Source organism: Ursus arctos, unplaced genomic scaffold, assembly GCF_023065955.2.
Source record: "Ursus arctos isolate Adak ecotype North America unplaced genomic scaffold, UrsArc2.0 scaffold_15, whole genome shotgun sequence".
NCBI classification, from domain to species: Eukaryota; Metazoa; Chordata; class Mammalia; order Carnivora; family Ursidae; genus Ursus; species Ursus arctos.
In genome coordinates, this window is record NW_026622819.1 from 60,366,171 (window position 1) to 60,388,545 (window position 22,375).

The 22,375-nt window shown below is 42.7% G+C and overlaps 1 protein-coding gene and 1 long non-coding RNA gene across 3 annotated transcripts in view; one reads left to right on the forward strand and one right to left on the reverse strand.

The window, feature by feature from the left end:
* Nucleotides 1–2,570: 2,570 nt before the first annotated feature.
* Nucleotides 2,571–15,213, reverse strand: LOC130543727 (uncharacterized). Its single transcript, XR_008959279.1, has 2 exons — nt 14,962–15,213; nt 2,571–3,893 (listed from the first exon to the last, which is right to left on the reverse strand). It is a non-coding gene; the product is annotated as an uncharacterized LOC130543727 (long non-coding RNA).
* A 176-nt stretch (nt 15,214–15,389) lies between these two features.
* CPEB4 (cytoplasmic polyadenylation element binding protein 4) overlaps nt 15,390–22,375 on the forward strand; it is a 62,674-nt gene continuing 55,688 nt past the window's right edge. For both annotated transcript variants that reach the window (XM_026510994.4, XM_026510996.4), the window contains exon 1: nt 15,390–17,916. In XM_026510994.4, coding sequence (XP_026366779.1) covers nt 16,792–17,916 — 1,125 coding nt within the window. In that variant the 5' untranslated portion in view covers nt 15,390–16,791. The remainder of the gene's footprint in view (nt 17,917–22,375) is intronic.

The window sequence follows — 22,375 nt, forward strand, 5'->3', positions numbered from 1 at the left end:
TTATTTTAATTTGGTTAATATGCAAAAACGCTCCGTGTTTGTAATGACCTGCTTTCACTGAATAGAAGCAGCCTGGAAACAGTGGCGGCTTCCTCTAATGAGGGTGCTGGCTCCCGGCCCCAGCTGTTCGCCACTAGACACTCTGATTGCTCCCTGACCGTCAGCGCTTGTGTGTCTCCTGCAAAGAGGCAGGAGCGAGTTCCTCGCGTGGGGAAAAACTGAATGCCACTGTGTTTGTTCTGCTGATAGAACCAGTTACATACGCTTTGTTAGTGGGAAGAAAAAGCCTGGAGCACGAGGGTGGAGTGTGGTGGGAAGGAGTGTTCACTTTTGTTGGCTATAAAACACACACACACACACACACACACACGCATATGCACACGCACACGCATGCACGCTCGTGCACACACACCCTGAACCCATCAGGAATAGGGCCCAAATCCATTAATGAGAGATTCCGCTGTGATCTGGTGATTCTTGTCTCCTCTCACCCTATTGTGCCTGCCATCCCATGTGCTGTTTGTCTGTCATGCAAATAAATCCTGTGCTGAAGTCCCCTGATAAAGGGATTTATTTATCAGCCTGACCTGAGTATCCCATTTGTTCCTGCAAATGAGCGGCTCCTCCTTGCTCCCACGCACCCTGATTTAGAGCCCTGGAACCAGGGCTGCAGGTTCACCCAGTTTATCAGGAGCCTGGATTATCTCCCCACCCCTCCAACTGTCAGGTCCTGCTTTGAACCAGAATCCTCTTGCCCCTCTGAATTGCTCTGGCCTCACACAGAAGCGCGGCGTGGGGAGGGATGGGGGCAGAAGTCATCGCTGGCCTTTCTGTGACATACTGGAGCAGGGTCCAGCTGCATTCTTTCTGTCCAGCCCTGGTGCCAGTCTGCCTCGGTCTCCGCCCGGGGACATCCTGATGTGGCACATTCTAGAGCCAGGCGCTGCTTTTGTGTTTTAAAGAAGGACATTTCCTCTTCCGTTTTTTTTTTTTTTTTTAATTTTTACTCTAGGAGCTATTTTTAAGTTATGAAAGAAATACACACGCTCATTGTAGAAAATTCAGGAAAAGCAGAAAACGGACTATTAAAACAAGTCTATACTCCCACTACCAAGAGACAACCGGCACATACATTCCCATCTGGGTGTTTCCTTGTGCCCCTTTGTGGCTGTGGCAGAACAGACCCTCTCCGTGAGCGACAGCAGTCTGGGCTTCCTCTATTTGTGAAACAATGCTGTAAAGCAGGATGGGAAAAACTGTGCTGTATTTTAAATGTTTACATGCAACAATCAGAGTCACATGATTGTTAAATGGCAAGAGTATATCTGTGACTATGCGTAACTATTCAGAGTATCCCTGTGATTACTTATAAAACTGCATTTAGAGATCATGTCAAAAGGCTAAATTTGAGACCTTAAGGAAACATGAGACCCAGTCAAATTGCTCTCTGGGGTCGCCCACCCCCCCACCCGGGGTTTGTATATGTGTGTTTGTGCTTTTATTATATTAGAGATCATACTATCTTCACATTTTTCTATTCTGACTTAATTGTACTTTGTTAACATTTTTACGACTCAAAAAAAAATTCGTCTGCAACCGAGTTTTGATGGCTTCCCAACATTCCATATGCAAACTTACCACCTAAGGTTTTACCCGTTATTGAACAGTTCAGAGGATTCCTTTTTGCCCCACTATGATAAATAATACTGCATCGAACATCTTTATAGGAAAGCCTTTGTGAGTCCCTGGGGTGACTTCCTTTGGATGGATTTCTGAAAGGAAAATGACTGAGTCACAGGGTAGGAACATTGCAGTGTCTTGTTTCATGTTGCTCAATTTGTTCCCAAATCGGTGGTAGTGATTTACCACGAAAGTTAGAACATTTTCGTTGTTTTAATTAGTCTTCAATCGCAGAAGTAATTCACAGAATACGGGCTCCTTGTAAAGGAATTTAAAAGGTAAGGCCAGAATCTCTTTCACCCACCTCCTCCAATCTCTGAATCCCTCAGAGGCAGCCGCGGTTGGCAGCTTGGCAAACGTCCTCTGGTAACGCATTTAATTTGTTATCTGAGTGCTTCTATGAAATGAGTACCTCTGAACAAGTAAAAACTTGTATGTCTCTGTAACTATAGAAAACACGATATTTTTTGTGTCCACAAAATGTAAAAATCACTTTTTTACACGAATGATATCATATTGTATGTGTGTTACTTGCCTTTTTTCCCCCTTCAGCTGTCTGTCTTGGAGTCTTTACTGGGTATATATAAATCTACCTCATTCTAACTTTCCATACAGTTTCGTGATAGATATAGCCTTGTTTTTTTGTTTTTTGTTTTTTTTTTAAGATTTTATTTATTTATTTAACAGAGAGAGACAGCCAGCGAGAGAGGGAACACAAGCAGGGGGAGTGGGAGAGGAAGAAGCAGGCTCCCAGCGGAGGAGCCTGATGTGGGGCTCGATCCCAGGACTCTGGGATCACGCCCTGAGCCGAAGGCAGATGCTTAACGACTGAGCCACCCAGGCGCCCTGATATAGCCTTGTTTTGACAACCATTAATCTATGCATAAATATTTTGGGTGATCCTAATTTCTTTTTCATTTTTACAAATAGTGCTGTGATGTGTACCCTTTTACACAAGTAAGTTATTTGAACAAGTTTTTTTTTTATACAACGGAAACCAAGAACTAGAATTTCTGGGTCATGGGCTGTGCACATTTTTGATAGATACTGCCAAATGACAGAGGGCATTTTCAATTACTTTTATTAGGGATATTCTAGAATGCCTCGGACTTAGGCTTCATTATCAGGATGTAGATCTGAAATGTTCTTTTTTTTTTTTTTTAAAGATTTTATTTATTTATGTGACAGAGAGACAGCCAGCGAGAGAGGGAACACAGCAGGGGGAGTGGGAGAGGAAGAAGCAGGCTCATAGCGGAGGAGCCCGATGTGGGACTCGATCCCGGTACGCCGGGATCACGCCCTGAGCTGAAGGCAGACGCTTTAACGACTGCGCTACCCAGGCGCCCCCAGATCTGAAATGTTCTATCAGGTGGCATGTCACCCAAAGGTCTATTGATGTATTCATTCATTAGCCCGTCCATCTCTAGCTTCTGAGGACCCAGCACGGCCCTTCAATACAGAGTACACAGTCATCAATGAATGTGGGTTAGGTGCTCTTCTCTTCACCAGCCACACCCTCGAGGGGCTCCAACCTGACACCCGATTCCTTTCCACACCTGCCAACCTCTAGCTCAGCTTTCCAGACAGTGCTCAAATTTCCCCTCTTCTTGGAAGCCCTCCCTGGAGCCCAGGCTGAGTAAGGCAGCCTCTCTCCCGTGTCCCCACGGCACCCTTATTTACGGGCTTGTCATGCTTACTGCAATTTGGAATTCAGTCATCTCTCCCCTGTTGCACTGGATAGTCTCGGGATCTTGTTGGCGCACGGCTTTGGGGCATCACCTGATACACGTGTGCGGACTGCTGACTGAACCACAAGCACGTATCCATGGCAGTGTGTCAGCTTCGAAAGGGAACGGGCCAAGTGTATGCAGCATTTTTCATGCAGACCTTCACAGGAAAGGGTTGTAAACAATTAGATGGCTAATAGTTGACCTTTGATGGTGGTCATGGTGTGGATAACAACGATGAACGATCGGTAAGTAGAGTACATCACGAACCCCTCACACACACACATTTAGAACCATGTCTTTCACCTCTCTGGAAAGTGTTCATAACACTCCTCACTTCAATACTTCTCCACGAAATCGAGAAGTTTCTTCGGCAATTTATCTTTTAAAATGCATCGCAGGGATGACAGACGGCAGCAGAAAACCTGCTCAAATAGTTGGAGTGTGGCAGCTTCCCGTCGTCAGTCTCTGGGTAGGGTCTCAACTCTGAAAAGAAATGGAGGAAAAAAGACTGGAAATAAAGATATCGAAATGTGAATAATGGTGGCATCAGTGGAGTTAGGGCAAGGTGTGAGGTTCTTTTTGCTTTTTTAAACCTTTCGGATTATTTTGCTGTGTGTATAAATTCATTTTAAACCAGAAAACTAGAAATCACCAAAAAAAGTCTAGTGATTGATGGCATTTTCTTCTATTTTTTTAAAGATTTTATTTATTTATTTGACAGAGAGAGAGAGCATAAGCAGGGGGACCAGCAGAGGGAGAAGCAGGCTCCCCACTGAGTAGGGAGTCCAATGTGGGGCTCAATCCCAGGACCCTGAGATCATGACCTGAGTCAAAGGCAGAGGCTTAACCAACTGAGCCACCCAGGTGTCCCCAATTAATGGCATTTAAAGAGAAAATTTAAAATAATTGTGATGTGTTTACATGTCTGAGAGAAGAAAATAATTCCAACAGGACTAAGCTGAGATATCAGCTCTCAGATTACTTAGTCACTCATTCAATATTCACTGGCTACCTGGGGAGGACTGTGCTAGGGGCAGAGTCCACACTCATGACACTCACACCTAGCGGGAGCCATACACTCGAGTACTAATGGGGGTCAGGCAGCAAAAAGAAAGAAGTGAAATCCACCCAGTGGCCTGCTCCTAATATTTGCTAACATTTGCAAGCCCAGGGAAAGAGTATAAATGGAAGTCCATCTACCATATGTCTAAATACTTATGTTATAAATAGAATTAACAAACTGAAGTATGGTCTAGTCTCCAACCTTGACAAATAGATTTTTATAATGACCTGGAAGGCCAAGTTCAACGTTAGAATTCTCAGACTTCTCAGACTTCCTCACCTGAAGATGATAACAGGGTCCCTAGCCCAAGGTGCCCCCCGGCAACACACCATCCACTCTTCTGCTCCTCCCTTGCCTGACTCCAGCTCATACAGCAAAGGACTTTGCGCAAGTGGATGGGCACCTTGGCCTGCACATTCAAACTTCATTCCCTTCCCTCCCCACCAAAACACCCCAGCTTTCTCTCGGCCACCTCTAAGGCCCAGGGTATGTAGTCTAGCAGTGCTATTCACCTTGGGAAGAACTAACTGAGAAAGAGGTCTCTGCAGGCTGTGGAAGCAGATACAGGTCACATGGGCAGGGAATCCAGGGTCCCTTGGCGCCAGCAGTATGATCTAAAAGAGGCAGCACAGGCGTCCCTTGGCTCCATGAACTCCTGGGGGAAGGGTACCTTTGGAGAGGGGCAGAGTGGTGCCTCTAGGGCATGGGGCCAAAGGAAGGGCCCCACCTGTCTGGTTCCTAAGGCAGCACTATCAGCTGGATGGGTAGAGACTATGGTGAACTGGATGATGAACTCCCCATCTTACAAGCAACTACTTAACTCCAGCCCCAAATTGCCATACGTGGGAATCTAAATGGCCACATCTTCCTTTTTTTTTTTTTTTTAAGATACAAATCTGGGTTTTCTTATAACATTGCATAATTTCTACATGTTAGCAAGTAATAACTTTACAAAAGTCGATTACTCTGCAGGCTCAATCTAAAATATCTGTGAACCACCTGCCTGTGACCTTGATGGAAGGAAAGAAAATTAAAATTCCATTTACACGTTGCTTGACTACTGTTTGGCTTTGAAAATGATATTCACCAATTCATTAGTGTCACTGAAACCCATAAGTAAATGATGATATGTCTCCATTGCTGTATATATGTTTGAATGGCATGCATCTTCTGTTCTCCAGCAGAAATCCAATTTACCTGGTACCTTTCAGGACTGATGAATGTCCCTGTAACCCAGCAGGAAAGGCCTGATGTATGGATTTGCACCTCTTGCTTTCGTGATGCTGGCTGTCCTCATGTTCTGCTCTGGCCTGCCATCGTAACCTGAGTGCATGCACCTCTCACTGCACTTCCCCTATACTGCTGTCATTAGCTCGTTATGCCTGTCACTTCGAGAATTATCTCCATATCTGCAAGGCCGACCACAGAGCCTGTCACAGGGTAGACACCTAATCTATTTTGTTTGTTCTGAACTGAATTTGTTGGTGGTTGGTGCTCTGTAATCACCCATGTCTCCCCGATCACAAATTAATAATAATCATAGCTGACATTTCTTGGACATTTGCTATAGGTTAGGCACTGTGCCAAGAGCTTTACATGGTCTGCCTCATATTATCCTCTCAACTAACTGCTTAACAATTTTTATCCCCATTTTCCAGATGCAGAAACTGAGGCTCAGAGAGATGAACAGACCTGCTCAGGAGTCATTCAGCAAACAGCAAATGGCACTCTGGTAAATGGCAGAGATGGGGTTTAACTAATCTTGCCTGATTCAAAAGGTGTGTGTTCTTAACCAGTAAGCAAGTATTTCCCTAAAAGTGCCACTAACAGTCCTTGAGACGCTTTCAGGTGGTGCATAGGGGAACACTGAATCACTAGGCATTTGTTCGACTCTGTATGTATTTATTTCAGTGTGTTGTCAGGAAAAAATAAATGGCAGCGTCTGTTTATGACATGACATTGATTTTTCTGCTTACATTAGTGATATAAAATTTTCCTTTTAAACTTATTTAGTTAAGTTCTAAAAAATGGAGTCCATTTACAAATAACGGGCGAATAGTAAGATAGGTAATATAATAATACAGCAAAAATCATGTGCTTGAGTATATAAAAAAAAGACTAGAATTGAAAAACTCTGCCTCATAAACCACCACATAGGGATTCAACAGAAACACACACACACGATGAAACGAATGTTTAAACTCTCACCATGCACTTACAAGTTTGTAAAACGTTGCTTAGAAAATGCATCCCAGACCTTGCCTAATGAGGGCTCCAACCAGCCTCTAAACTTCTAAATTTGAAGCATGTTTATTTCTTTTTCCTTTTTCTATTTTTGGAACTTCAATGGCCGAATGGATTTAAAAAATTGCCTCTAAATAAAAAATGAGCTAGGGGCCTGGAGCTCTCCTCTGCCTCATTTCAACTCCGAGCAAATGGTGAATTACAACACCCCTGGACATAGGGGTTTCTAACTGCCAAGCTGCCAGGCTTTTAAATAACAGCCGCACAGAAGTGTGGCCATAATGCTACCTATTTCCCTTGCTAAATTATTTATGCATTTATTTTATTTTACATGGGCTGTTGAACCTGGAGGTACTTCTGTGGGGGCCAGGTCATTTCAAGAAACCCATTACTGAGAATCAACTCAACCACATTAGAAACTGGCACATCGAACTGTATGTGATACTGTTCGTTAATATTATATAATTACTGCCTCCGCAGTTGTTTTTGGGTGGTGATAACTTTACGTGTATGCATGTGTGTGTGTGTGCACTATCCAATGGCTTCGAGGCAATCCACTTCATTAAGAAGCTGTTTAACATTGAGGATATATCAATAGAGACTCGCTTAATGCAATCGTGGAACTGTACCGAAACGGACTCAGCCAAATGAAGCTATTACCATGTATAATGTGTTTTACACAAGATTGAAGCAGTTTACTAAGTTTATAAACCACTCTCCAGGATTTACAGTGACTGATTTGCCAGAAGGTCAGCAGTGTGGTAGAAGTGTTATGCCAATAGTAACTTGATGTATGCTAATAGGGGATTGCTGTATTTTTCATAGAACAACACAAAATAGCCACAATAAAGTCTGTAATTTGTAAGATTTTCCAAAGTATGCTTATTGTTAAATTCAACCTAACATGTATTACTTTGGGTATACTTGTGAATTGTATATGTGAAGGGAAAAAAAATTGATTAATTCAACCTTATTTCAACATACACTCAGTAAAGGCCTACTATGTGCTGGCATAATACCAGGCCCAGAGGATACAAGAGAGAAAAGAGTACCTGACCCACAGGAGCAAGTCTAGTGAGTGGGGTCTAAATAATCATTTACATAATAGTCAATTATATGGCTGAGTGTCTCTGCCAAGTGAGGAGAAGACACCCACCTTTGCAGGGAGGTCAAAGAAGGCCAATGAAGGTGCTTGAGTAGGAGCCCCCTGGCAAACAAAGTAGGTGTTCTTGGCAAACAGACACACATGGAAAGGCCCAAGGAAGTTGTGTAGTGAGCACAGGAGACACTTTTTGACTTCTCCAAAGACTCTCCCTTTACATTTGCTGGCACAATTCTCATTTGGGGTTATGTTTCATATTGGAGATTCTTTAGTGTCAGGGATGGTGGGCCCAGGTCTGGTCTAGATTGTGGTATGTAACCCAGTTCTGACCCAAAAGATGTAACAGGAAGTGTGCTGAAGGGTCCTTGGGAAAGACCTTCTCTCCTTGATCAGAGGAAAGCTCATGACTAGAAAGAAACTCAACTTTTTGAAGCCCTTGATTTCTTGCCTCTGAAAGCCACAGTGTGATGACCTGGTCTGTGGCAGACATCTTAAGATCCTGAAGGCAAGGCCAAGAACATCTAGAGATTCCAACCCAGAGTCCTGACATGACTGACCAGCCAGCACGAGCAACCATCCACCTCTAGACACCTTGATGTGTGAAAAAAATAACCTCTTGTTGCTTAGGTCATTCTTACTCATGCATTCTGTTACTTGCAGCAAATAGGATTCATGACTGATGGCAAGTTCGTGGAACCTCAAGTTTTTCAGGGTGCTTGGAACAGTGTTCTGGGAGAGCGGTACAAAACGATGCTGAAAGGTCATCCATCTCGTCAGGTGCATGGGCTGGCATGTTAAGGAGACTGGCAGTGCTCTTCAGACAGTAGGTCCCTTTCCAGTGGGTACACAAGATGATTGCAGGTGGCACCCAGACAAGGCAGTGCGTACTCTTACATTGCACAGGGAGAAATTTAGTTCCCTTTCCATTCTCTGTCAGTCCCTCTAATGATGTAAAGAAGACCTTTCAAGATTGGGCTAGTAAGACTTTAGCACCTTTCTAACCTTATTAGTCTTCCTTTTTAACAGAAACATTAGAGCCTTTGAAATGCATACAGGATCTAGGAGGAATTCATACCATTATTTTGTTTTCAATATTTAAACATGACAATTACTTTTTAGTTGTAAGTGATCACTGTTTTTCATTTTGAGTGGTAAATCACATTGCCTTAAACAAGTTTTTAAGTTTTTTAGAAGGTAAGCCAACTTATGGACACACTAAATGTGTGACGGTGCAGGCACTATACCAATATGGCAAAAATTGTGATGCTGGAATGAAAACCACTTAAGTTTGAAAAATATAGTTGAGGGGGTGCCAGGGTGGTGCAGTAGGTTAAGCGTCTGACTCTTGGTTTTGACTCAAGTAGTGATCTCAGGGTTCTGAGATCAAGCACCCTATTGGGCCCAGTGCGGTGTCTGCTTGGGTTTCTCTCTCCTTCTCCCTCTGCCCCTCCACCCTCCAGTCTCTCTCTTTCTCTCTCAAATAAATAAATAAATCTTTAAAAAAGAAAAAGACAAATACAGTTGAATACATCAGGAAGCACTGAAAGTGTTTGAACAACGGAGTAAGGTAAGTAGACTCCCCATTTGGAAAGATTCAATGAGCAAGGCCAGATACGAAGCCCGAAGATAGCACCCACAAAAAGAATCCAGGTGAGAAATGATCAGACTTGAACCAAAGCAGGAGATGGAGAGAAGGAGGAGATGCTGAAGGGAGAAATGAAGAAAACCTGGGGACCAACTAGAAAAGGATGGAGGAGGAGAAGGAGAAGTTTAGGATGACTCTTACATTTGGCTTAGCAAACTGAGAGAATGAACCATGGTGCCACTGAGTAAACCAGAGGAAAGGGAAGGAGGACTAAGGCTGGCCACACAGAACTGACGGCCCTTCTTCATCCCAGGTGGGCGTGTTCTGTGGATCACTGGCTCTCAAAGCATGCTCATCAAGCCAGTGGCATCAGCGCCTGAAAACTTGTTAGAAACACAGATTCTTGGCTCTACCCCATACCTATTCAATCAGAGACTCTAGTTTGTTTTAACTCGTCCTCCAGGTAATTCTGAAGCATGCTAAAATTTGAGGACCACTGGGTAGAGGAAGAGTTCTGAATCAAGATACCTGGGCAAAATAACTGAATTATTTTAGACAAGGCCCCTCCCTGGACCTGTTTCCTCAACTGCAAAATGAAGGCATTGACTTGGCTATAAGACTCAGGTCAGTCACTAAACTTCTCTAGGCCCAAGTGCCTTACCCATCAGTATCCACCTCCCCTTTTCTTCACTGGTAATAGAATGTCACTTTTTAACTAGGTACATGCGTGTGAAATAAAGACCATACTTCCCAACCTCTTTTGCCCAAGTCGTGCCCATAGGGCCAAACTCCTGCCAGTGGGAGGAGAATGGAAGTGATATGTATGTCTTCTGAAAAGCTTCCTCAAAGAGAAGGGTCATGTTCCTTCTTCATCTTTCTCCTTCTTAGTTCAGTCTAAAACACAGGCATGATGGCTGGGGCTTGATCAACTATCTTGGATCATAGGCAGAGGTTACATTTTGAGGAGGGAAGCAATGGGATAGACGGAAACTGGCTTCTGATGACATCTTGAAACCACCCCACCAGCCTTGTATTGACTCTCCCAAACCTCTTTTATATAAGAAAGGAATTTTTCTGTTTTAGCCATTCTTAGTTTGGTTTTCCAGTGTTCTTATACTATTTTGAGAAAATCTCTTAAAGTTTAAAATTTTATGAGAAAATAGTATGAGAAAACTTAATCAGAATATCTTGGGGGGCCAGGGTTTGGAAATCTGCATTTGATGGGCTCCTATTGGGGACCGACGCACAGTCAAGTGTAAGGTTGGATGCTTGTGAATCAACTCTTATAACTGTTCTTCAGGAATATATATACTCTGAGAATAGAGGACCAGGAAATTTGGACATAAAAGAAAAGGAGCATCTTTAATAACTTTTTTTAATAGATGCCTTTCTTTGAACCTTTATTCCTTCAAGTTTCCAAAGTGAAACTGCTTAGGTAGTAAAAATTCTGGCCAAAAGGAAAGCATCAGGCAAATTGAACCAGTATCTATGAATTTATGGATATGTTGGGGCTAGAATTTTGGTCTCTGACTCCTAGTCTCTGACCTCTGGACCCTGAAACTTCCCTGCAAGCTGTAAAAAGCTATTCTTTTCCAGTATCACAGGTGAAAATCCTCCAGCCTAGCCACAGCGTGTGAGATTGCAGCTGTTCGGCAGTATGGCCGGGGTTCGGTGCAGGGAAGTGAAGTGTGTCCAATCAAAACAGTAAGGGGTAATCTAGGTCAGCAGCCCATCCACATAGGTGGCCGAGGCCACGAAAGAATCCAAGTCATCCCATGTGATGCATGTCACAGTTTGGAAGGTCAACCCCCTGTTCCCGCTCACCTAAATCTTTGCCAGGATAAGGCAATTTCAAGTGAAGCATGTCTGTGTCTTGGACCTTTCCAAGCCATTTATTCAGTAACAATGCATTGGAGGAACTGGCTTCACCACCCCCACCAAAATGGCTTGTTAACTATGGACTCTATGTGAATGATAATACCTTAAATGGGAAAGCAGAAGGAAAACAGTATTTAAAGTGCAGAGGGTTTGTGCAGATTATAAAACAACATACAAGAAGGGAAAATATAACCCAGCAATTAACTGTAAAAAAAACGCAAAACACAGTGGTGTTTTCTAAGTAAACGTGCACACTTCTCAATATTAAAACAGGGTGAAGAGCAGAGAGGTGAGGTTTAATAAAGCCTGCTTTCAGGCCTTGGCTTTGTTTCTTTCTGTCCAGCTTGCTTTCTGGGAGTGAGCGTCCAGAGACTTTTGGAAAAGAAGATATTCCAAAAGTAATTCCACTCTTCTCTCTTCCTCTACCTTCATAGGACCTGCCCTTAAATATTATTGTTATATTTTTTAAATTTCAGCAAAATATATATTCCACCACTACACGAGAAGGCTTATTAACAAAGCTAGGCAAAGCAACGGCTGGGTATTAATCTCTTAGGGGACGGGACCGTGGACCTGCCCAGACTTGTCTTCTTGCTACAGTTCACTACTCAACAACACCAAGGACACTGTGTCCTTCAATTCCATCACAGAAAGCTCCAGGGCCACCAACTCTAAACTCTAAACGGACCAACCGCTTTAAATATTTCTGCATGCGACGACCGTGTGCTCATGTAATTTATGATGGCACCTAGTCGCTTTTTTGTATGGGTGTCATATTTCCATAAGGTGCCTCTGTTTTACTCAGATTAACTGAAGCAGAGCTGCCACATTGTACAACTCCAGGGGGTGGCATTCACATAATAGTCTGTTGTGCCCTGTGGAGTTGTATAGTGCACAACATGAGCGGCCTTGGGTGGCAGCCCTAGTTACTAAAGTCACCAGGCAGGCCCTGGGGAGTTGAGTATGTGCTGTTGGGAGAAGGCTGACAAATGCTTCAAGGGCAGTGGTGGAGGACATCAGAATTAGAATGGGGCATTCTGTGTGGTTATGAGGTGAGATTTATATCACCTGCCAAGCTTTAAAAGAGGCTGGTGAAAGAGATATTAGGGCCATGCTTCCTGGGAGGCTTGGGTTTGGGGTGTGGTTGACCTCAAACCCCAGAGGGGGCTGGGCAGTAGCCAACAGGGTACATGCATTCACTAGTCTACGAGTTCTCTGAAGATGTGTCAACCCCTTGCTGGACAGGGAGGGAGGTTTTTTGTTTCGTTTTGTTGTTGTTGTTTTTATCTGGTAGCACCTTAATGTTTAGACAGAGCTTGCTTTCTCGGCAACCTGAAAGGTTCCCAGTGAGTATGCTTCATGGAGGGGCTCTCTTCTGCCAGCAGAGCGTTCAAGCCAGCACTCATCTGCAACTGTAGATCCCTTTGCAGATCCTAAATGGAGCTGCTGAATTGTTGTCATGGTTACCTGGGCCAGTTTCTGAGGCCAGAATGTTTTTAAGGAGGGCAGCCCTGAGCTGGGTATCCTGGGTTTCTGAGCAGACAACTGACCCAAAAGAATTGTCTCCCCCTTCGCTCTCTCATGCTCCTACTCCCTAACCGGAAGCCTGATGTCTACAGTGATCATCTTAGCTTCAGTCCAGCCCCAACCTACTGCCCACATTTGATTTAGTCTTAAAAGATCAGGCTGACCTAGCAGCATCCTGACTGTGGCTTGGGTGTGCGTCCTCCTCTACAAACCAACACAGGTTCCTGGATTCAGTCATGCACACAGCTGCTTCAAGGCAGAAGACACTTGTAAAGTACAAGTTCTCTACGCTTCATATGTTAATAAGGAACTAATATTTTTTTAAAACCTCAGTCCAGCACTTTACATGTAGCTCATGTAATTTACCATCCTAGTGAGAGAGGAAATATCGTTCACATTTTATCCATGAGGAACTAAGGGCTGGTAGAGGTAAAGCCCAGGGCAGGACAACTAGGAAGTAGCAGAGGTAAGATTCAAATTACAACGTTGGGTTCCAAAGGTAGTCCTTTCTCTTTCAAGTCATGGCTGCCATTTTAGCCACTGAGAACCGGTAGCTGCAAAAGACTCGACCATCTCCTGGATACTGAACATTCATTCATTCACTCATTTGCTCAATGATGTTCTGAGTCTGCTTTGTGCCAGCTCCTATGCTGGCCACGAGGGACACAAAGACAAGGCAGATAAAGCTGCCCTTAAGAAACTAACCCACTGACAACTAGTAGTAATTTAAAGAGGGGAATCTGCAAGATTTTAGAGAGAGGGGCAGTCAGGGAAACCATTCTGGAGGAATGACACCTAACTGAACCAGCAAGTCTCAAGGTATGTCCAGTCGTGGGGAATAAACAACAGAGTAAGACCCAGTCCCTAAGCTCAAAGAACTCGAAGTAGAGTTGCAGAGGTAAGACTCATGGTCATAATATAAGAAAAGAGAATAAAAATCACTTCTTAAGGCTCTAAACAGGTATTCTACATGGAAGTGTTGGCAGATTGAGGAACTGACGCAGTAGAAGTTAGGGCCATTCAGGGAGGGCTATAGAAATGAAATGGAAGCCACCTTTGTTCATAAGATTCTTCTTTAAAGTCTTTGATGTCTCTTTGTTTTCCTACTCTGGCTCTACCGTGATTTCTTCTCTTCATTTTTCATTTTTCATTTCCTTCTAAAGGAAAACACTTATTCAACGTCTTTAGAGTGTGTGCTGAGAGCAAGGCATTACCCCGGTCCCTGATGGTGGTCTTAAGTGGGAACATACAAAGATGAACAAGACACACTCGGGAGCAGCTAATGAAAACCTAAACAATAAAAGTTTCAGAGCTGTGAACTCCAAATCAAACAGCAGAAGTAATGAAATAATTCAGACTTGGAAAAGCGACTGTCATTCAAGGTAACTCCACTGTAGTTCGTTTGTTGATTCGTTTTTTTCAGCATTCACTCAGCAATGCCTCCTATCCACAAGGTCCTCTCCTCAACGAGCCCACAGTGGAGCCCAGGTCTGGCGGACATAAGCAGCCATTACAATAGGGTGACAAACAAGCATGAGAGACCTACACAGGACTTACGAGCCGTGTATGCTCTTAAGAGAGAATTCAGAAGGCAGAGCTGGTAGCGTTTGAACAGATTCGTAAAACGAAACAGGAGTCTACCAAGTGGGGAAGAAAGGAAAGGGCATGTTAAAAGGCACTGAGAGTATCTCTGGAGCAGCTTGGTGTGGGGCATTTGTTCCGAGAGGAGGTGTTAGGATGCACTGCCCACAGAGCGGAAAGGCCTTGAATACCGGACCAAGGAGTTTGGCCTCTTTCATAGAAAGAGATCTCAACAGGTGAGGATCACGATAAGATTTTCGTTGGAAACGTCCCTCTGGTACAGCCTGTACCGTGGGCTGGAATAGGATGCAGAAGAGGACTCAACGCCGTACGCCTACAGCAGTTATATCTTGCGCCTGAGGGACTGCACCAGACGGGTAACTAAGCCAAGCTGGGGAGTGGGGGTGGGGGGAATGGAAGGTGAAGGGAGAGTCCCGCGTGAGGACTCCAGGCAGGACAAGGACGTACGCAGTTCTAGGCTCCGCACAGCGGCTAGGGAGACCCGCCCCCCCCCTTCCAGATCCCTCTGGGGAGGAGCTCGGGCCAAAGCATGTGACGCCTGCGGACCCACCTTTACTGTGGGCAGGCCTCCCCTTCATCCGCGGTTTCACCGGTCGCCCTTTGGATCTCCTTTGGACTCTTTCTTTAGTGCTCGAGGGATCCGTTCTCTTCCGTGCATCCCTATATGCAATCCTCCAAAGCGTGCTGAGGGGAGAGAAATGGCGAAGGAGTCTCTTGCCCACACTAAAGATGGCAACCTGCTGCGCTCACTCTGGGTGGGGGACCGGGTTCCAGGCGCCAGGCCTCACTGGGCGAGGCGCAGACGGAAGAGGCGTCTCTCGAGCTAAGTTTTCGACCTTCCTAGGAGGGGACCTGAGCCGGGGGCGTGGCCTCGCCTAAATTCTAACAGCTGATTGGTACTTCGACAGGTGGGCGGAGTGCCCTCCGTACCCCACCCCTCCCTCTTCGAACCGGAAGTGTCTCTCGGTCTTTCCAGCTGGTTGTCATTTCACTCGGCTCGGTCCTGAGGAGAAGGACTCAGCCGCGGCTGCGGGACCCGGGCACCGGGAGGCGGTGGCGGCGGCGGCGGCGGCGGCATCGGCGACAGCAGAGGAGGAAGAGGAGGAAGAAGGAGAGAAAAAGAAGAGCCAGGCGGAGTCCTCAACAACGACAGCGGGGACTGCGGGACCGGGGTAAAGCGGCGGCGGCGGCGGCGACGACGACGGCGGCCCAGCAACCGTGAGGAGAAACAAAAGCCTTCTAAATTATAGATTTTTCTAAAATCTGGGGGGAAAAAGAGAGAGAGCACAAAGGGGGGAGGCCCTTCTCTTTTAGAATAACTACACTAGCGGGTTTTCCCTTTTTTTCCTCTTTTTTTCCCCCTGCGGAGAATCGAACTGAGAGAACTGAACAAACCGCCCCTGGGTCCCATGAGGGAAAAAAACCCCGGAGCCGCAGAGAGGGGAAGAGGCCGAAACCGCAGGACCTTCCAGGTCGCCCCGTTGGTCCCCGCACCCCCGGGCCGCCAGCTCGCCCTCGTCGAGTCTCGCTAATCCTTCCTGATCGCGATCCCCCCAAGAGAGAGAAACGGGTGTTTTCAACCCATTTCATGGGGGAGAGGAGGCCGGGGGGAGCCCAGGAACAGCGACCGCAACAAGATCTGCACCCAAAGCCTCAGGAACAGCCCCAGAGGCCAAAACTGCACCCTGTGAAAGAGCAGAAACAGGACCAGGAACAGCAGAAACCTCCCTGCAATCATCTTTCCATTAGTCAATGCTGATTTCCTCTCCCGCAACCAGGAATTCACCTCCCACCCCAGATAACTAATATAATCTATATATATATAAATATATAATATATAATGTTCTTAAATTATTCCTGATTTTTTTTAACCAAGCTGCCAAGAAAAGAACGTATTCTCCTCTTAGCCCTATTCTAATTTTTATGTGAGTGAATCTAAACTGCTGAGGAAGACCATATGTGATTGTTAAATTATATATATATATATTTTTACTCCGCGCAATGCTTATTCTTCTACATCCATAGATGCTTGAGAAGCTGTGTTTTTGTCATTCATGTACATTTTCCTTTGGAAAAAGAAAGCGCCTATTTTACTAACCAAAGACTTGATTTTTACCCTCTTCGTTTTTATTCCCTCCTAGAAATAAGCCCAGTTGGATTCATGTCAATGTTTTAAGAGATTCTTTTTTTTTAGTTTTTTTTTCCTTTCAGAGACCAGAATTCCAAATCAGAGCTATTTCAAGTGATAAGCTGCGATTTTTGAGCTAGCTATAAATAAGACATTTCAAACAAACAACTTAAATTTTGGGTAGAGGATACAAAGACGTGAGACATCAGGTTGTCATTTTTTATTGTAAGCATCTGATCCTAAAAATAATAAATGGGGGATTACGGGTTTGGAGTGCTAGTGCAAAGCAATACTGGGAATAAATCTGCTTTTCCAGTCAGATTCCATCCACATCTGCAGCCTCCACACCATCACCAAAATGCCACCCCCAGCCCTGCTGCTTTTATAAATAATAACACAGCTGCCAATGGCAGCAGTGCCGGGTCAGCTTGGCTCTTTCCTGCTCCAGCTACCCATAACATTCAGGATGAGATCTTGGGGTCGGAAAAAGCAAAAAGTCAGCAACAGGAACAGCAAGACCCTTTAGAAAAGCAGCAGCTCTCCCCCAGTCCAGGTCAGGAAGCTGGAATACTGCCTGAACCCGAGAAGGCAAAATCAGAAGAAAATCAAGGGGACAATTCTTCAGAAAATGGCAATGGGAAGGAGAAAATGAGAATCGAGTCACCAGTGTTGACAGGGTTTGATTATCAAGAAGCCACGGGGCTAGGTACTTCGACCCAACCCTTGACGTCTAGTGCATCGTCTCTTACTGGTTTCAGTAACTGGTCAGCAGCGATAGCACCTTCTTCCTCCACAATCATCAATGAAGATGCAAGTTTCTTTCACCAGGGAGGGGTCCCGGCTGCTTCGGCTAATAACGGTGCTCTGTTGTTTCAAAATTTTCCCCACCATGTCAGCCCTGGCTTTGGAGGCAGCTTCTCCCCTCAGATCGGGCCTCTCTCACAGCACCACCCTCATCACCCTCATTTCCAGCATCATCACAGCCAGCATCAGCAGCAGAGGAGGTCTCCTGCCAGTCCCCATCCCCCACCTTTCACACATAGAAATGCTGCTTTTAACCAGCTGCCTCATTTGGCGAATAATCTTAACAAACCCCCCTCTCCATGGAGCAGCTACCAGAGTCCCTCTCCGACACCATCTTCTTCGTGGAGCCCGGGAGGTGGTGGATATGGGGGCTGGGGAGGTTCCCAAGGCCGAGATCACCGCAGAGGGCTGAATGGAGGAATAACGCCCCTGAATTCCATCTCGCCTTTGAAGAAAAATTTTGCAAGCAATCATATTCAGCTGCAGAAGTACGCTCGCCCCAGCTCTGCCTTTGCTCCTAAATCCTGGATGGAAGATAGCTTGAACAGAGCTGACAACATTTTTCCTTTTCCGGTAAGAATATGTTCCATTAATAGATTAAGATGAATAAGGAAATTGCATGGTGTAATGTCTATTTAACTCAGAGAGTTTGAATGGTCCATGTACATATCAGAACTCTTCTTAAAAAATGAGTTAATTACCAGACGTTATTTTGGCAGGACAGGAGTATAATTTGGAACAAAATATTTAGCTGTTTCTTTGATAAATTTCTAATTGTAATCTTCCCCATAGATGATAGCATGAGTTGGTATAATCATGAATATCAGGTAGCTAGTAATGTCATAATTATTAACTATAATATCTTTCTAGCCTGACAGGATCATCAGGGTTGGTTTTTCCCTACTTTTTAGGTGAGAATAAATAATGTATAGATATAAGTATACTTCATTGTGGAAACTGATGATCATTTTCTGCCCGGATGAAGTAACTGTATAACAAAAAAATTCATTTTTTTCCTCCACTGTAGGATAGTGATTCACTGAAAACCAACTATTGAATTACAGTTTTCTCACTGGTTACACTTTAAACCTGGAACCTTTCTGAACCTTGCAGTCTGAACAGTCTGAATTCATCAATTCAGCAATTCCTCTTAAACCTCTTTGCAAATTCTGGCCTGCCCTGTGTCAGTAAGGACTGGTACAGAAATGATCTAAATGTTTTCTTCATCCCCATTTATTTTCAAATACCATGAAACTGTTGATCTCAGAGTGACTCTTTTATGATGACTTTCATCCATTTGTTTACTTTCCAGTGTTAACACTAGGGGTGTAGATAAACCGTTCCTAAAAATAGATCCAGGCAAAGATCAACTTGTCTTTTTTGCCACCAGTGTATCCTTATTCTGCAAGAGTCACATGGTTTGATGTTTTTGAATTAATGAGCAGCCAGTCTAGTTGATAGATACGAGATAAGGGAATTTCATAGTTAATTGAACATCAGATGCCCCACTGAGTTTGTATATTTGAGGGTATGATTATTTATATGTGTTTAGGAAATTTTTATGGGATAATAAGCTAACATTGAATCAGTCCTCACAGTGACCTCACAAGGTAAGTTCTATTATTACCCCCATTTTGCAGATGAGAAAATTGAGTATCAGAAAGATATAACTTGCCCAAAAGCACACAGCTGAGAGTACAAACTCCAGGTTAAAAAACAAGGATTAAAATACGTATCTGTATACATGTGCGCCACAGATAGAGGGTTATTTTAGAGATCTTTTTGCGAGGGTTAAAACAGATTTCAAAACAATTGCAATGTCCCCAAATATGATGTCAGCACAAGCAGAACTATCTGTTTTGATTAATAATTTGCTTAGTGGGGGGGGCAAGTTTGCTAAGAGAATCCTATGTCATTCCAAGGAATTAAATGCCCCTTCCCTGAAGGATTCAGGTAGAATAGTTAGGATGTATCTTAAAACATTTGATTAAGTTTAGTTTTAGATTTTTAAAAATAATTTTTTGCCTAAGTATCAAAAAGCTGTTGGCTTTTGCTTTTAAAAAGGGTTTTTACTCAAACTGAAAAGTAATTATCTTGTGTTAGTGGCTAGGTAAAAGGTTTTTAGACATTGGCAATTTCATGAAGTCTATTTTTAAAAAGTTGCTTTTAATATTTTGAACATAAATTTAAAGAAAATTTAGTGCAAAGGTGACTTTTTTGAATTACTCATGTTGCTAAGTTTTAAATCTAAGGTGGCATTCTATACATTTTAACTGGGTGAAGATTCGCTCAGAATTGAATACCCTTTTTTTATTTTGCTACAGTTCACTGAAAGAACGAACTTACATGACTGAACTTATATGACTTCATGGTTTATTTTCTGTTCTCAGTTTATTGACTTTTGATGAAGGTTTGCTTTGGGAAAAATAAAAATTTCAGAAAATGAGGAAACTATATACATGCATATTATCAATATTTTGGGGGGTTAATGGAATGTGTTTACATGTGAAATCTTTTGGATCAGTTGGAGATGAAGCTGGTTTATGAGATAATAATAAAATTAAGGTTGATACTAAAAATACTGTTAGACACTAACTCTTCCCTTAGAATTGTTGTCTATTATGCTGAGGATGGAAAAAAGGTGAGTCCATATACCTGGCTCAAATATGGTAGGATTAGAAAGTAAATTGCTGATTTCTGCTCATCATCGCCCACCATTTTTAGGAACAGGAGGGAGGCTTCAGGGAGCCAGGAGCAAGTGTGGGGGTGATTTGAAAGTCACAATAGGGTTTGGGTTTTGAAAGAAAAAAACACAAGAAGTTAGTAAACTGAGTACTTACGTGAATGTAGTTCTGTGTTTGTGCGTGTGTATGTTTTAACAGTTACTCTTTTGAATTGGTTTTTGGCAAAAAAGAAAAAATACAATTTGGGGTTGGTATGAATTACTTGGTTAAGTTTGATGTGAAAAACTTGAAGGCACATTTATTTGACTAGGAGCCTGGAGACCTATGTGTGCTCTTGGCCCTATCAGTATAGCATTTGGGGGGCCTCAGTTTCTCCGTAAAATGTGTGGGGTGACAGAGGTGATGTCTAAGTTCCTTATGGTCCTGAGGTGAGCTACTGTGAAATTGAAATTGCTGCAACCACAACCACACTCTTTCCGTACCGCTGCCATCTTATTTAAATTTATTACCCTAAGCACTATTAATTTTAGGAAAGAAATTTTACAGATATTAGTAATTCAGTTTTAATGGCTGTTGTCAAGAATTCCTTAGGTGTTATAGAGAGATCTGGAAATATACCACAGAAATGACAGGATCCAGTTTACATGGCTACATTATAATATTAGTATTATTGAAAGGAAAGAATTTACCTGATATGTAACTAATACCGAGCAATGTTTGTTTTATTTTGAAATTAATCTGGATGGTTTTTACATTTGCTTAATGCAGATTTGGGTACATATAGTGAATTAAAATTAATGATCACATTTTTAGTTCGTTTTTTTGGTGCAGTCTTAACATTCTCTTTTATCTATGTTTGTGGAGCAAGACCAGAGATTTCAAATATGTGAATAATCCTCTAAATAATTGATATGGCAAAGCAATGTATTTTGGGAATTTTTTTATATTACAAAAAAATGAGTTCTTTTTCTAGTTTTTTTTCTTTTTTTGTTTAGTTTAAAGCTTTCATTATATGAACTCAAATGACATGCCTCAACTCCTGTTTTCAGATACAACTAAATTAATATGCATTGAATAATAGCTAACATGCTTATGGTTTCTAAATGTTTTATATTTATTAACTCATTTATTTTATTCAACAGTCCTGTGAGGTAGAAATTATTATTACTATTCACATACAAGATTTGTCTTTTAACCGATATACTGCACATAAACATAGTACAGGTGTGTGGGGGTTGGGAAGGGAATGCCTCCCAGAAGCAAGTAAGATGAGAGGAAACATTTTATAGTTTGAATGAGTGATGCATGATAATCAAAAGATGACTATAAATAAAGTTTTAAAAGTGGAAAAATAATAGAAAATAATAGAATATACTTATCAACTTTAAAATGTTAAACTTGGAAAATATTCAAGTCAAAAACAATTCTTTTTTTTACTTTTAGTACATACTATATACCAGGCACTGAGCTAGGTACTTTTACATGTTATCTCACATCCTATGAGGTTTGGTTTGATTGTCTCAATTTCAAAATGAAGAAACAAGGTCCGTATTCATGTGACTAAAGGCATGATTTGACCCTTACATTAAGGAGAAAAAAATTCTCCATGTCCTGCCAAACACATCCTAGAATTCCAATGTCCAAACCAAATAATATATTGGGGCACTTGCCAATAATTTTATTTGAATACAGCACTTCTTTGGAGGGGTGCCTAGATCTTCTGTCCTTACCAGAAAGTAAAGGAGAATTATGTAGCTTATATTCTGATAATCTCTTATCTTAAACTCAGTTATGCTCACACCTCCATTGGCTAAAAACCAGGAAATAGGAAACAACAACAAAAAATAATAAAAATAAAAAAGAGGATGGTGGACAAAATCTTTCACAAACACCATCATAAAACTTGATAGGGAGACATTTTAGGATTTAGAGCCCATTTGCTCTTGACACAGTCAGTCACCATGGATTTGTTAAGTTGTCTTAACCAGGCAAATAATTCATGTCACTTTAATAACTCTGCTTGTGTTATCAGTTTATTGATACTTAAAATTATATATGGCACCTTATATTTGAAAATAGAAAGTTACTGCATTGCTTCAGTTCTGAAAGTCATGGTGAATTATTACAATTGTCCAAGTATAACCTCATTACACTTTTTGTTTTTTAATATAGTCCCAGGAGGGATCTTTGTATGGGAAACATTTTCTTTGACTTTTTATTTATTTATATTAGAAGAAGGGAAATTAATTTCTTCATTATAAAGTATGGGTTGGGTGGTTTGGGCTCCAGCAGGATTGAGATATTGGAAAAACTTTGGGAAAGCATACCAAATACAATGTTATGCCTTT